At 35.4% G+C, this 16,381-nt stretch overlaps 1 protein-coding gene across 1 annotated transcript in view; it reads right to left on the minus strand.

Moving 5' to 3' along the window:
• The window catches only part of LOC137619713 (uncharacterized), a 251,628-nt gene that overhangs the window by 55,406 nt on the left and 179,841 nt on the right, over nucleotides 1-16,381 (minus strand). Inside the window, exon 14 of the mRNA XM_068350003.1 lies at nucleotides 1,459-1,731. Within this exon, the coding sequence (XP_068206104.1) occupies nucleotides 1,459-1,731 (273 nt within the window). The remainder of the gene's footprint in view (nucleotides 1-1,458; nucleotides 1,732-16,381) is intronic.

The raw sequence follows: 16,381 nt of genomic DNA on the forward strand, positions 1-16,381 counted from the left end.
CACAAAGAAGGACGACACACCACATCCAAGTGCCCCAACTGTTCCAGGCCCCTCCATGCTTGGAATAAGCGCTGCCCAGAACGTCTCAAGAGGATTGCAGCTTCGAAAAATACTTCCTCTACAAACAAAAAGAAACCAGCTCCAATCCAACCACCTAAAGACTAGCGACCTCCTCGCCAGAGAAGACAGCGCCAGCCAGCCACTGCTCTTGCGCCTGCACCTGCAACTGCTCCTAATAAGGACCAGCACCGACCTGCAACTGCTCCTCATAAGGATCATCACCGACCTGTAACTGCTCCTCATAAGGACCAGCAACGACCCTCATCCTCAATCCCATCCCAAACCTTGGCTCAAGAAATTGAGTCTCTCACCTTACAAGACCTCATACCTATCACCTTCCAGATCCTCACCAGAGTCCTTTCCTTATCCTCGACCCCCCACCTTCCTGCAGCTCCTGCAACAATTCCAGTTTCCAGCCACAGAGCAGGGATAAGCCTCTTTGCTTAAACCTACTCCTTTTCTCTCCTACTGCAGAATACTTCTCTCCTCTCCCAGTCTCTTCTACTTACTGCGACTTGTTGCTATCAATACTTTTTCTCTAACTAAAACTTTTCATTTCGTGGACCTAAAAAGGAGTCTCCTTTTCGGGCTGTTTCCCCCCCCCCCCCTTTCCATGTCTTGTCAAATCCCTCCTTTAATCACTCATCCTGCATCCTTTTCCTGTTCCCGTACCCTTTTCATCCAACCTTTTCCTTTTTAATATACCAATCCTTGCTCCTTTTGGAGTTATCCTTTTTCCAGATATATCCTCTTACGGGCTGAGCTGTCCAGTGACAAGAGCCCGTGTCATGCTACAGGCATGGCAATCTTAACCAACCAACCAATAAAGTTACTCAGTTGCTTTCATCCCGCTTTTGAGTCACAACCTACTCTTGGCTCGTTACAGTTATATGAATGAGCCTATAGATTATGATGGAATCATTAAAGTCAATTTGGATGGAATGGAGAATGTATGGTATAAACGTTTGGTGGAAGAGAAGTGCGTTTGGCATATCTAGACGGGAGAGAGACTAGTTTATCGCAAATTAAATATGACACAAGGCTGTGCAATGCCACCATGACTGTTCATCTCTTTATGATTGGAATGATGTAAGAAGTATGATAACAATGTATTTTCAATGCTATAGAATCAGATAATGAATGTATACTACCGCAGCATTGAGAAAAAATGCGCATTTATGTTCTTAAATTGTGTGTGTATTTGTAAATTGAGTTTAACATAACTGGTGATACATATAACGTATTTAAATCCAAGATATTGCTAGAATACATACAAGATTCCCATGGGTTAGGTTAATTATCTTACCCCATGGATTGATTCTTAATGGAAATACCTGTTCGTGTTTCTGTTATCCCCGAGGTAGATTAGGCATTAACAGTTGAATAATCGTAGCTTACCTGGAACTGTCCCGGTAATTTCATGCTTCCTTCTTTGCTCCCCTTCCGACCCTTCTTGATTTTCTTCAGTTCTGATTTCCTTCTCTTCCTCTGCTCCATTTCCTCCTCTAGCTGCAACCTCCTCTCTATCGTTTCCTTCAGAGCCGCTTCGTCTCCCAACAATTCCTCGCGTGTGGCCTTTGCTCCTGTTTCCGTCTCGGTAGCCTCTTCTTTAACTTCTTCTTCTTCCACGGGTTCGAAGACGCACACCCAGCCATGGTCAGTCTGTGATGACTGTTGGGAAAGTAAAATTATAATTCAACGTCAGGTTGTTAAAAAAATTTCTGATTATCAATTAAACTCTCGCACTTCTCTCTCATTCTCTAATTAATTTCAAGTGAACCCTTTCATCAATCTTCGAGTAAAAATACACTCAAAAGATATATAAAACTCTCGTTCATCGTAGCAGTGGACACGAGTTTCATATATTATAGTTAGAGTGACAGTTATCTTATATCTACTTCACTTTAAATAAAACTACGAATTTCTTTTTTAATCTTGGACTGCAACTCCAAACATGAGAATGGAGTAAAATAAAGGCTGATAGAAGAGAAAAATATCAAGCAAGGTTTTGGAAGAATAGGAAACTCATCATCATTAAAACTAACTAGTGTACGAAAAGAAAGAATTAAGAAAAAAATCGTATGGTGGTGTCAGCCATTGCCAAAAAGGAAAATGTGCTTCAAAGCCCTATATCCTCAGCATTTGCCTGAGCCTCAGGTCATAAGCGAGGTAACAAAGAAAGGCGATTATCTACTTGGAAGAAAAGGCAAGCATTGCAAAATGACAGTCATGAGCATGTAGATGAAGAAGTTGTGGTTTTACTGATGGCAAAACCTACTTAAATAAACTTTGTTCTTCAGTTCAGAAAGATTTAATTCCAGAGTGGGCTTTTGCCTCACCGACGATAACAACATTGAGGGAAGTTCAAACATGGAAGTCATGCTCAGCACTATAAATTGTAAATTACATCTAAAATTAATATCCACACACATACATGAAAAACATTCGCACATAAAAACTCACGTATCATTTAATCAAATATGCATAAACCTGTACAAACATACTGTACATACATCTATAATTAAATATATGCATACATGCCTACCTTCACCCCCATATATATATATATATATATATATATATATATATATATATATACACACATATATATATATATATATATATATATATATGTATATATATATACATGTATATATATATATATATATATATATATATATATATATTGTGCTAGTTAGCCATTAGGAGGTGGCTGAGAGACGAGTCGAATGCAACTAACTTTATGTGGACGGAGCATGAGTATATATGCAACCTATTCCAGTCAAGAACGGCACAACAATTCAAACACAATGATGCAAGAAGATATAGGGGAGAGCGATAACGACAATATACAAAACACAGAAATACGTTTACAGTGAACGAGCGTGTGTGATACACGTGGGGTACAATACTATAATATCATGCTGGTTTCGAAAGAGGATTGATTGTGAGATATACATGGTTTCTAAAGAGCACAAATAAGCAAACTTTAGAAAAAGATAATCCTGAGTAAATGAGTTGGCTACATTATGTTAAGTATAGATTAGCTATAAGAACAAAGTGATTGATGTTATGGTGAGAAGAGGAGTGGCTTGAATTATATCTGATAATTTGGTTTAAGCACAAGTAAGATATACATGAGCTGGAGTGAAAAGTAAAAATAATAGTTAGATAAAATGAGGATAAAAAGTGTAAACGAATTGACTGTGGGCAAGGGTTGAAGAAATGGAGTAGGAATTACCAGGTGATAAAGTTTTAAATTCCTTAATGGAGTCATGGGGTCACTGGGGAATGTTTCTAGATATAGGAAAAGTTAGAAAAGGAAAATAAATATAAATGATTTACTGAATGACAAAGGGAGATTTTCTGAAATGCAGTGGCATCATAAAAGAAAAGAGCAGGTGCAAAGATACAAAATGACGGATAGGGTAGAAAGGATAAAATTTGAGTGAAATGGATGCCAGGTAACAAATAAAGAAAAGGGCAGGTGAAGAGCAACTTTATGGAGAATAAGAAGCTCTTTTACAGAGTAGTAAGTGTAGAATGAATAGTTAATGAATGAATATATCTCAGAATAAAAGATGCAAGTGGAGGGATACTGTACTACTTAAATGCAATTATAGGTCAATGAAGGTTTGTTGAATATGAAAGATAGTAGAGAGGCAGAGCTGAGTTTTGATAAAAATTTCTAGTAGAAATGACTTTCAAAAGTGTAAGAAATATGATTAAAATGTCGAAGAAAGGAAAGATACCAGCTGTTTAGATTTCAAGGGAGATAATGTAGTATGGTTAAGAGAGTATAAGTTGATCAATTGTTTTCTATGAAAAAGTTATTTGAAAAGCTTCAGAGTAAATAGAGAATGCTGGATAGGGAATAAACAAACCTAGGAAAAGGCTTATATAGGATCAACAATGATACAAAATGAAGGGTGCTGAGAATGTATGCTATAGATGACATACTGTAAAGGGTAATTAAAAGTTTATATAATAGATGTGAAGAATATGGTATCTATGCAGAAAAATAACTAGTTTGGTGTGAAAGTTGTTCTGAGATATAGGCGTCTTGCATGTCCAAGACTATTTAACGTCTATATGATTAGAGTGATACTCTAGGTCAGAGATATGACAGTGGATGTGAGGATAACATTGAGAGGTAATAAGAAGAGTTGTGAATTGGATATGGAATGATTAATGTTTGTAAAAGATGCAGTGCTTAATAGAGATAGTGAAAATAAACTGCAGAAACTAGGAAGAGAGTTTGAAAGTAAATACGAAAAGAAGTATAGTACTGGGAGTAAATTAGAAAAAAAGAAGATGGAATAATGAATGGTGGAAGAATAGAAGTGGTTAACGATAAATGATGTTAAAATAAGATAAGAGGAGAGCCATAGAATATGAGCTACTAAATTAGAAAGGCAGCAGGATTGGAGCAAACAATTGACAAGTGACTAGAGCTCTCTGTAGAAGGGTAGGGAGAATGTGAGAAAGAATTGTTGAACCAACTCTCCTTTATGGAAGAAAAGCTTGGTTATTCAATATGAAAAAAAAAAATGAAAAGCTGAAGCTGTTCAGATCAATTGTTTCGGAAGTATATGTGGTGAGGCTAAAAATAATTGATTGGGTAAGAAATTGGGGGAAACGAAAAAAGGGGTAAAAATATTAGCATAGTGTAGGTGAAGAGATGGAACAGAATATTTTGAGGGATTTCAGTTATGTGAGAAGAATGGGCAATAATAACTATGAAAAAATTGTATCTTTCCAAATCTCTAGGAACGACAGTGCTCTCTCTCCCTCCCAGCACTCTGCTTAGCCCGTGGCTCAGAATCGCATGAAGCTTCCTGTGCGCATGTGTACATCAGCCAACTACCTGCCGCTGGAACTGTGAATTGCTCAGTTCCATATAAAGATTCTTTTTTTTTCTTATTGTGTGTGTGAATTAAGTGAAGTATGACTACTGACATTAATCTTAAGGATTATATATTGTATAAGTATAAAGAAAGAATTAAAAGTAAGAATATTTATATTTGATATCAATATAATATAAAAATAGGGGGTGCTGCAGTTCCACAGTAATTATTACTACCGCTAGGGTTATTGGATCCTTTGACTGGCTAGACAACATTACATTGATTCACCCTCTCTGGTTAAGGCTCATGTATTCTTTGCCTGCACATATACCGAATAGTCTGGCCTATTCTTTACACTTCTCTTGTTCCTCTTACACCGGACAACACTAAGATTAACAAACAAATCTTCTCCGCTCAAGGAGTTAACTAATGCAATGTAATAGTTCAGTGGTTACTTTCCTCTTGATAATGGTATAAGAGACTCTCTAGCTATCATAAGCAGCTCTTCTAGGAGAAGGATATTCCAAAATCAAACCAATGTTCTCTAGACTCGCATAGTGCTATAGCCTCTGTACCATGGTCTTCCACTGTCTTGGGTTAAAGATCTCTTTTTTAAGGATACACTCCAGCTTGTTATTCTATCTTGTGTCTCTTGCTCTTGTTGTTTTTGAAGTTTGTATAGTTTATATATGAAAGATCAAATTTAATGTTGCTGTTCTTATACTATTTCATTTTCATTATTCATTACTTCGCTTGTAATTTATTTTCTTGATTACTTTCCTCACTGGGCTATTTTTCCCCATTAGAGCCCTTGGGCTTATAGTATCCTGTTTTTCCAACGAGAATTGTAGCTTAGCTTGTAATGATAATAATATTAATGATGATTGGTATTTTTTTTAAACCAGGCCATATATGGAAGAAGATGATTGTGCACAAAAAGACAAGATGATTATCTTCAATCCACCGATATCGAACAGAGAAAGGGAGAAAAGAGAGCTCTTTTGAAAGATTGATGATATCGTTCAAGGAAATGACTGTCATTTTCAAACATTACTGGGGGTAATGGAAAAAAAGAAAGATGACAGGAGAACACCAAGAAGAAACAATTTTATCTTTTTTTCTCAATTATATTCCAATTCATCTAAACACACGTGTGTAAAAAGAGCAAGACTAAACTTTCTCTTTGGAAAGGAAAAACGAAATAATAGTCCTGAAATAAACAGTAGGAGTATAAGTTTCAGTGAAAATGTAATCAAAGGTCAAAGCCCCCTCAAGCAAGTTCAAAGAAATGGAAGACTGGAAACGGCAGGCTTCATTAGGGCACAGGTGTCTATGTCCATCATCTAGTTGTTGAGTCCTAAAACAAAGTTGCACCTGATCTATAAACAAGGCTTGCTATGTGCTGAGCAATGTCCTAAGTAAGACTAACCCTGAGTGCTGAAAATTTTGCAAAGCCCAGCCACACCGGTTGGGTCTTCTACTCTTGGGGGCTAAGACTGATGGTAATAGAGCCCCCGTCCGGGCACAAGGCCCGGTGTACCGCTTTCAAATTACCCCCTCCAATCTTAACCCCCCCCCCCCCGGTAGTTTCAGGTTACCGGGGGGGGGGTTAACTTGAAACCGGTTTCAAGCTACCCCAGGGGGTCATTTGAAGCCGGGTTCAAGCCCCCTAGTTTCAAACTGCCTCCCTTGTTTTTGCGTAGTATCTCATCGTTTATGAATATTAATCAAAGGCTTTTGATCAGGGTCAACACAAATTATTTAGGTTACATGTACGGTTTCCTCTATTTGTAGAATTTATTGATGTCATGTGTTTATCCGTTTATTGTCTTAGTTCTTTTTTGTGATTATTATACTCGTCCAGTGATAAAAGCACGGTCGATACGGCCATCATGTATGTGTGTGTGTTTTTTTTTTTTTTTTTTTTTTTCAAAACGAAGTTAAGACACATTCAGTGAGTAAATTTGCATGAAGCATAATACTAGTGCACATAAGTCTAGCCTTCATCGGGATGACCACAAAGAGGAGTATAGTTACAATGACCATATATCGTCCTTGGGCCGCAAATCAACCCCCCTTTTTTTATCTGATTATCTTGTAGGCGGTAGTAAGCCTTTGATCTCTGGTGTGTTGGGATGTATATAAACCCAAGTTAACCCGATCACAGCATCACTTGTCCAAAAAGTCGTCAGTATGGCTGCTGAACGAAAATCGGACAACCTCGATATCATATATGACTAAGTAGTGAACACCAAGTACCCAAAAGGGGCTTCGGAAAACAAAAAAGCCAATCTTGGAAGACTATACTCTGTTTAATTTACAAAGGTCAAGGTGTATCTAAAGACAAAAACACACGGTGCCATATTTTCGACTTCGTAGTATACCTTCTCACCTCACTAAATTTTTGTAGTAATCTCCTTTGGGAATCGACCACCTATTAAAAAAAATTCTTCTCTGTAGGCCACAGCCGAAATGTTTCTTTGTTTTCTTTTGTCATATCGTCTCTTACATTCGTTATTCTATTATTTTTGTTGGCATATCAACCTGCTCACTATATTTTCTTGTTATCAGTTTGATTTAAACATTTCTTTAAAGATACAATACACATTTGCCTTCTTGTTATTTTTGTATTCTAACTTCATATCTTTCCTTCATTTCTTTCTCCTTATTTGTTTCCCTTCCCAGTAGGGTTGCACCTTAGCTAATAATAATAATAATAATAATAATAATAATAATAATAATAATAATAATAAGTAGGTATCGTATCCCTACTGTTGCTCTGTATGGGGATGGATGACCTTCCATTCTGGCTGACGAAATGTTTATGGTGATTTTTGTCTCTCTCTTGATTGACTATAACCTTTGAAGCATCTCTGTTACAGCGTTTGTAATTCATTCTCTCTCTCTCTCTCTCTCTCTCTCTCTCTCTCTCTCTCTCTCTCTCTCTCTCTCTACATCTGGGTGTGCAGCGCAAGCAGCAAGCTACTTTCGTCGCAGGTGGTTCCTGCCATTACCTGCCCGCAAGGCAAGGGGAGTTAATAAGGGGTACTTTCTGTAAAAAGCCGATTAATGAATGTCCATCGCTGACCTGAGAAACTATATCCAAAAAGTGGCAATTTTGTGTCTCGTTTCTTTATAGTACGACTGAATAATTTTACAAAATAATAACAAGTTGAAGTTGAATTTTTATAGAATTAAAGTTCAAGTAATGCCCTTAATTATAACTATAAAATTGCATCCTTTTCTCTTTATTTTCGAAACACAATGTTGGAAATATGGTATGTGTGTTTTTGTCTTTTAAGTACATCTCAAACTTCTTCGTAAATTTGAAAGAGTATAGCAACAAAGTACACATCTCGTTGTGGACTTCTGTGTCAATTTCTCCACGCATATTGCCGTTTGAAGCTCATGCACTCGAAGCACATGAATGGCATCTTTTTGGGATGATAAAAAAAAAACAATTCTTTTTCTAAAATACGAAAATAAACTATTTTTTCAACTGCTGCGAAGTCGGCAATAAATGCATGATGCTTATGTGCACTGGCATATAGATTATTTTCTATTTCGATGAGGGGGTAACTTGAAAACATGGGGGGGGGGGTAGCTTGAAACCGGTTTCAAACTACCTCGCCAGTAATCTGAAACCGGTTTAAAGTTACCCGGGGGGGGGGGGGGGTAGCTTGAAACCGGTTTCAAACTACCTCCCCGGTAATCTGAAACCGGTTTAAAGTTACCAGGGGGGGTAGTTTGAAACCGGTTTCAAACTACCTCCCCAGTAATCTGAAACCGGTTTAAAGTTACCCGGGGGGGGGGGGTAGCTTGAAACCGGTTTCAAACTACCTCCCTGGTAATCTGAAACCGGTTTAAAGTTACCAGGGGGGGTAGTTTGAAACCGGTTTCAAACTACCTCCCCAGTAATCTGAAACCGGTTTAAAGTTACCGGGGGGGGGGGTAGCTTGAAACTGGGGGGTAACTTGAATCCTTTACACCGGGCAATCTAGAACGAACGAACGATCCATCATCTTTGCACTGCCTGTTGCGAAAACCATTTATATATGAGTAGATAATGTCGTAAAAGGAGAGTTAGAAAATCTTGATTTTGAAATAAAGGGGAACAGAGTGAATTAGTAACCAATGATTCATAACGTGGTTTTGATTAAGCTTCCTAGAAACTAGTTCTTTTGTTCCCAATAAGAAGTTTAATGTATAAAATTTACATAAAAAAATAACTGTCCATCAAGGAAAGATCTCTGTCTGAATTGACAATTATACTGATAGTAATATAGTATTACTATACATATTTCATGTTTAGTTCAACATCTTATAATACAGTAAGCATTGAACACATAGGGTGTCCATAAATTCTCTTTACAGTTTAGAAAATATCTTAAAGATACAATTGAAGATATATTTTAGTTAGATTTGTTCTATGTACTCAGCTGCTTTCAAAAATTTTAATCACACTGCTTTTGAGTATTTCAGGTACCCTGTTGATGAAAGGGGTACTGGTAAATGCATCCCTGAAACAAATGGCTACACATTAAAAAAATGCAGGAGTGTCATAGTTTATTGAAACCTAACCACATACGCAGAATCAGCGAAACTATAGAATTAGGTAAGGAAGAGATCCATTAATTTGTGCGTGACCTAAGAGATTTATGGGGACAGGGACAGTACTGGAAAAAGGAAGAAGAGAATGACCTAAAACATCTGAGGAAAACATTGATCATATAAGACAAGCCATTGATCGTTCTCCTATAAAGTGCCTTCGTACTGCTGCCAAACCCTTGCAATTACCATATTCAACAGTGTAAAAAGTACGACCCAAGACCTTGCAATAGTATGCTTACATACTGCAACTCGTACAGGCACTCAAGCTAAATGATTAACCAAGACGAAAAGAGTTTGATGTTAACCTAACCAAGTTTGTTTTATTGATAAACAACCTTTCTTGTTTCAGGAAAACTGAATGCACATAATGTGAGAATCTGGGTATCAGAACATCCCCATGTGACCAGGGAATTTCGCTAAAATAGTCCAAGGGTGAATATGTGGTTTGGGATTATGTGCAATCGAATCATTGGTCTATTTTTCTTCAATGAAACTTCAGTTTTTTAGATGTTTACCTTGACTCTTTGACTGAATATGTAGCACCACAACTAAATGATGTGTAGCCAACCATCATTTTAATGCAAAATATTGCACAACCACACCACAATAAGAATTGCATGTTTGTGGGGTTCTAAATCAAACATTTCCAGACTGGCAGATTGAAAGGGATGGCCCAATCCATTCCCTGACCATCTCGTTCATCAGATATAAACTCACCTGGACTTCTTTCTGTGGGAGTTAAAGTTTAAGATATGGTGTATCGAACAAAAGATTGTTAGATCTTGTTTTAATTAAAAGAAAACAAATATCTGAAATACTCTAACTTCGGAATTCTTTTAGGTCTACAACTTGAATTGTTTCAAGAGTAAGAATGACCAAACTTGATGTGGAAACAGCGATATACAACAACAAAGCAAAAGATCTTTGTAATAAAAGAAATTAACATTTACATAATCACAGAGGGGGTAACTGAAAATATTCCTATTCACTTGATAAAAACACTTTCACCAAGAAATCCCCATTTATTTAGTTAAAACATTACAATAGAATTTTCCCAGCACCTCACACACTGCATTCAATCTGTTTGCGTCATAGTAGATTCATTGAAAATCACAATTCATATATGTTATTGATATAGATATGACTGAGCAATTACATATAATATAAATAACTTAATGGTAATAATAATAAATATATATACTACTAGTACTACTCATATCATCGTAATTATTTTAAGTTCTTAAGACTAATGTAACAATTCTCCATTCGAGAGATTATTCTTAACAAATTCCCCCATACTTGGGCAAAAAAGAATATGCTACGTTTTCTTTTTAAAGCAAATAAATATGCAATATAATCGTTTTACACAATTCTACTAAGGAAGTTTGCACACACGTTTTCTCTACCTTTTGCGTACTTTATTTTGGCTTTTTGGATTCTTTTCAATTACTCCAGCGAATAATTGGGTCATCTGAACATCACAGGATTTCAGGATAAATACTTCTATAGCAGATTTGATCACACAATTCACGTCGATTTCATAATACAATTGATTACATCGCTTAGCTACTTTAAATGGTCCCTTCCACTGTCACAACATCTTGTTATTATTATTAGACAACAACAGTAGTACTTCATCACCTGCCTCCAACTTACAGTCCTTTGCCTTCCGATTGTAATAATGATGAGCAACTTTTTGTGTTTTTTTTCACCTCTTCCATCTTCGTTGCAAAAGTGCCTTGCATTTATTCGCAGAGATCAATCACATATACATAGGAAGTTTTTGTTTCACCTTCTACCACAGCATCTTCCCATAGACCACTTAACAATATTAATGGTCCTCTCACAATATGACCAAACAGGAGTATACATGGCAAAAACATTGTACTCCTTTGCAGTAAGTCTGTGCACAAACGACAAAGTTGTACGATACCGATGTCATTTTAGTGGGTCTGTATGCAAATAAGAAAGGTGGATGATACTGATGTCATTCCTTAGGTTGTTCTGTACACATCTAAAGCACCTTCTTTAATGTTCCATTGAATTTTTCTACCAGCTCATTACACATAGTATGATAATCATCCTCACAGACAACTGCCTGTATACTTTCTTCATCATATCCGAGGTAAAATGAGCTCCGCGGTCAGAAACTACCTCTCTGGGAATTACATTCACACTAAAATTTTTCAAAAGGGCTTCAGCAACGCTTGGAGTGTCAAATTGCAGACAAAGCATTTACTTCAGGGTAACTAATGGTATAATCCATTACTGTTAAGATGTATCGGGGTCTGTTTGATGAATATGGTTCAACTGAGCCAAAAAGATCCACAGCTACACAGCTAAATAACCCTTCCCTTATCCACAATTTGCTCGTATATATAACAGGACTTACAATACCTGGTCATCTCTTGTGATACACCAGGCAAATGAAACTTATTCAAGATTCTCACACCAGATCTAGATAGGAGGGCTCTTGTTATCATCCCATCACACCTGCAACCATCACAGCTTCTTGATACACCTGGAGTACAATCAGTTGATCCTTCTGACTACTTCCTACTAAAGATCTCCTATAGCGCTCTCTACTCTTAACTTCTTTTGACTTTTTATGGGTAAACACTCTTCCCAATCTAATTCATGGTTCTAATATTCCAATTGCCAATATTGAATTTTTCTTTAGTACAGGATCTATAAACCAGGAGTTTCTTATGACCTCGCTACGCCCGGGAATGGGGTCCACTATCTCATTTCCTCTTTCCACAGACTGACTAAATCTATAGAAGATTCATTGGCTAGATTCATCAAAAGATAGCGAGTTCTTTATGATTCAAAGTGCCTATCCAACTAAGGTAAGTTACTGCTGAAGAAACAGCTTGTCTATCGTCTTAAACCCAATCCGTCACACTGCTTCCAGTGACTTCATAGAGATTTAAGAGGGCATTTCCTCCACACCCAAAGTTTTCATTACTCCACAATGTTGATCATCCACTTATATAACCGTTGGCAAACATGCATTTGCTAAGATATACTGTCTGGTAGTATATATATATATATATATATATATATATATATATATATATATATATATATATATATATATATATATATATATATATATATACAACCGAAATGCCTTATTGATCGCTACATACTACACACAATCTAAATTCCTAATCAAACTTAGTACTAGACCTGGGGAAAATAAAAATGAGAATGGGGTAATATAATTTTCATTATTATAGTTATACCACATTTTAATAAATTTCTAGGTTCAAAATGTTTCACATATTTCTCACATAACAAAAAGGGTACTGCTGTATGTATCCGTTGCAAAAACCATAATTATTCCCCATCAAATCACATACATTTATTATTTTGATTACATGCCATCTAAAGTAATGGATATATATATATATATATATATATATATATATATAAATATATATATATACATATATATATATGTATATATATATATATATATGTATATATATATATATATATATATATATATATATATATATATATATATATAATGCAGAGGAAATGCAGCCAAAGACAAAACACCAGTTGCGTCTGAATCCTGATATTAACTTACAGGAAAACTCAAAGTGATAAATATTATTATGTGTAAATTAAAGGTAACATTATGTTCCGCCAATATACTGTCTTAACACCAAAAGTCATAAAAAAAAAAAAAAAAAAAAAAAAAAAAAACCACACGTCTCTCCGTGAACTTGAAGTAGTTCCTCGGCTGCAACCAGTCGAGGGTAAGATATTATGTTAACATGAGCTTTTCGTTTGTTTCAATAAGCATCTCAATTTCCATCTCGGAATGCAGAAATATCACGCATCCGATGCAGAAGTTCAGTGGGCTTATTTCCCAACAGGGGGAACGAAACTTCAAGAGGCTATTTTGGCCTTTGCCTCCAGTATCTTACTACGTCCCACGCGCCCCTTCAACAGGTCTCACTTTAACATTGGAAATAGATAAATAGATAAATCGTTCAAATACGCTTGTCATAAGTTTTGGAGACGAAATTACTTTAAAGGAATTCTTTACGTGGCCAGGTAAACTACTTGACTATGTAACGCACATATCCAACACACGCACACACACATCTATCTATCTATCTATCTATATATTTATATATATATACATAAATACACACATATACACACACACATATAAATATATATATATATATATATATATATATATATATATATATATATATATATATATATATATATATATATATATATATATATATACAAACACATAGGCATACACATACACACACACACACACACACACACATATATATATATATATATATATATGTACATATATACAGTGTATATACTGTATATGTATATATACTGTATATGTGTGTATATATATATATATATATATATATATATATATATATATATATATGCACATACACACACATACATATATATATATATATATATATATATATATTATATATTTATATGTTGCTATGGTTATATACCTAGTCAAGCTATAACCCCTATTTAGAAGAGCAAATTCTACAGCCCAAGGACTCTAATGGGGAAAGCATCCCAGAGAACATTTACAATGCTCCCGGAATGCTAAATTCACTGCCAGATCTTTGAGCCTCAATAACGTTTACAACGTTTCCAGAAGGCTAAAATCACTGTTTACACCACCACTTGCACTTCCTGCATTACATAAAATATAGTATGAATTAATTCGGATATAATATAATATATAACAACATAACGTGAAATGAGATTCATGTTGTGGAATGATCTTCCTAATCGGGTAGTTGAATCGGTAGAACCTCAAAAGTTCAAAGTTGCAGCAAAATGTTTGTATGTTGAACAGGCTGACATAAGTCGTCTTATAGTTTATATTTGACATATCTGTTTTGACGTTGTTACAGTTAGTAGGATGATTTATTGTTAATTTGTTCTCCTCATTTATTTATTTCCTTATTTCCTTTCCTCGGGGCTATATTTCCCTGTTGGAGCCCCTGGGCTTACAGTATAGCATCTTGCTTTTCCAACTAAGGTTGTAGCTTAGCTGTTAATAATAATAACAATAATAATCTGTTCAACAGAAAAGCATCCACAACAAGTTTGAACTTTTGAAATTCCAAAGATTCAACTGCCAGATTAGGAAGAAATTTTTCAAAGTCTGGTTACAGCTAGAATAAAATCTCTAGAACGCTGTGTAGTGCTGAACCTTATGATGCAGAATGCAAAACTGTTATAGTTAACTGAATTCTTAGTACTACGTACTAGATGGTAAAGTGTGGGAAGATCTGATTGTATGTGATGGTCAGAATAATGGAAAATCTTTTGCAATGAGCAAAAAGAAAAAGTACGAATGATGGTGCTAGAGATTAATATCCAAATCAAGGATATTGAATATAACAGATATTTTCGTGCATATAATTAAGATGAGATTTAAGTAGATGTACACCAGACAAAAGAACAATATTCGAAACATGGCAGTTGGAAAGAAATAAAAACGGTCAGAATAGGCTGATCACCAAAATCTTAATTTTGTGCAATTGAAGAAAAAATAGACCGTATGTGTTCCTAAAACAACAATTTGCACTCAAAGATCACACCTACATTTTATAATTGGTTGTATATTATTTAAGACATTGTCAATAAAATCATCCGGATGTTGAGGAGCTACTTCGAATTGTGTTAGGGTTTGACTTCATCCACCATTATTTGCACCATGCAATAATCTTAGGTATATCTCTATCAAGGGATTCAAAAACCATAGGTCTACATTTTGGCAGTGGAATTGAAGGAAAGAGAGTAGCGGACAAAACATAAACGTTTTTGGATTGCAGACAAAACATAAACGTTTTTGGATTACAGACAGAACATAAACGTTTTTGGATTGCAGACAAAACATAAACGTTTTTGGATTGCAGACAAAACATAAACGTTTTTTGGATTGCAGACAAAACATAAACGTTTTTGGATTGAAGAAAAAACATAAACGTTTTAGGATTACAGACAGAACATAAACGTTTTTGGATTGCAGAAAAAACATAAACGTTTTTCGGATTGCAGACAAAACATAAACGCTTTTGGATTGCACACAAAACATAAACGCTTTTGGAGTGCAGACAAAACATAAACGCTTTTGGATTGCAGACAAAACATAAACGCTTTTGGATTGCAGACAGAACATAAACGTTTTTGGATTGCAGACAAAACATAAACGTTTTTGGATTGCACACAAAACATAAACGTTTTTTGGATTGCAGACAGAACATAAACGCTTTTGGATTGCACACAAAACATAAAAGCTTTTGGATTGCAGACAAAACATAAATGCTTTTGGATTGCAGACAAAACATAAATGCTTTTGGATTGCACACAAAACATAAACGCTTTTGGAGTGCAGACAAAACATAAACGTTTTTGGATTGCAGACAGAACATAAACGTTTTTGGATTACAGACAAAACATAAACGTTTTTGGATTGCAGACAAAACATAAACGTTTTTTGGATTGCAGACAAAACATAAACGCTTTTGGATTGCAGGCAAAACATAAACGCTTTTGGATTGCAGACAAAACATTAACGCTTTTGGATTGCAGACAAAACATAAACGCTTTTGGATTGCATACAAAACTTAAACGTTTTAGGATTGCAGAGAAAACATAAACGTTTTTGGATTGAAGAAAAAACATAAACGTTTTTGGATTGCAAACAAAACATAAACGTTTTTGGATTGCAGACAAAACATAAACGTTTTTGGATTGAAGAAAAAACATAAACGTTTTTGGATTGCAGACAAAACATAAACGTTTTTGGATTGCAGACAAAACATAAACGTTTT

This window comes from Palaemon carinicauda, chromosome 26 (genome assembly GCF_036898095.1).
Source record: "Palaemon carinicauda isolate YSFRI2023 chromosome 26, ASM3689809v2, whole genome shotgun sequence".
Taxonomy (NCBI): domain Eukaryota; kingdom Metazoa; phylum Arthropoda; class Malacostraca; order Decapoda; family Palaemonidae; genus Palaemon; species Palaemon carinicauda.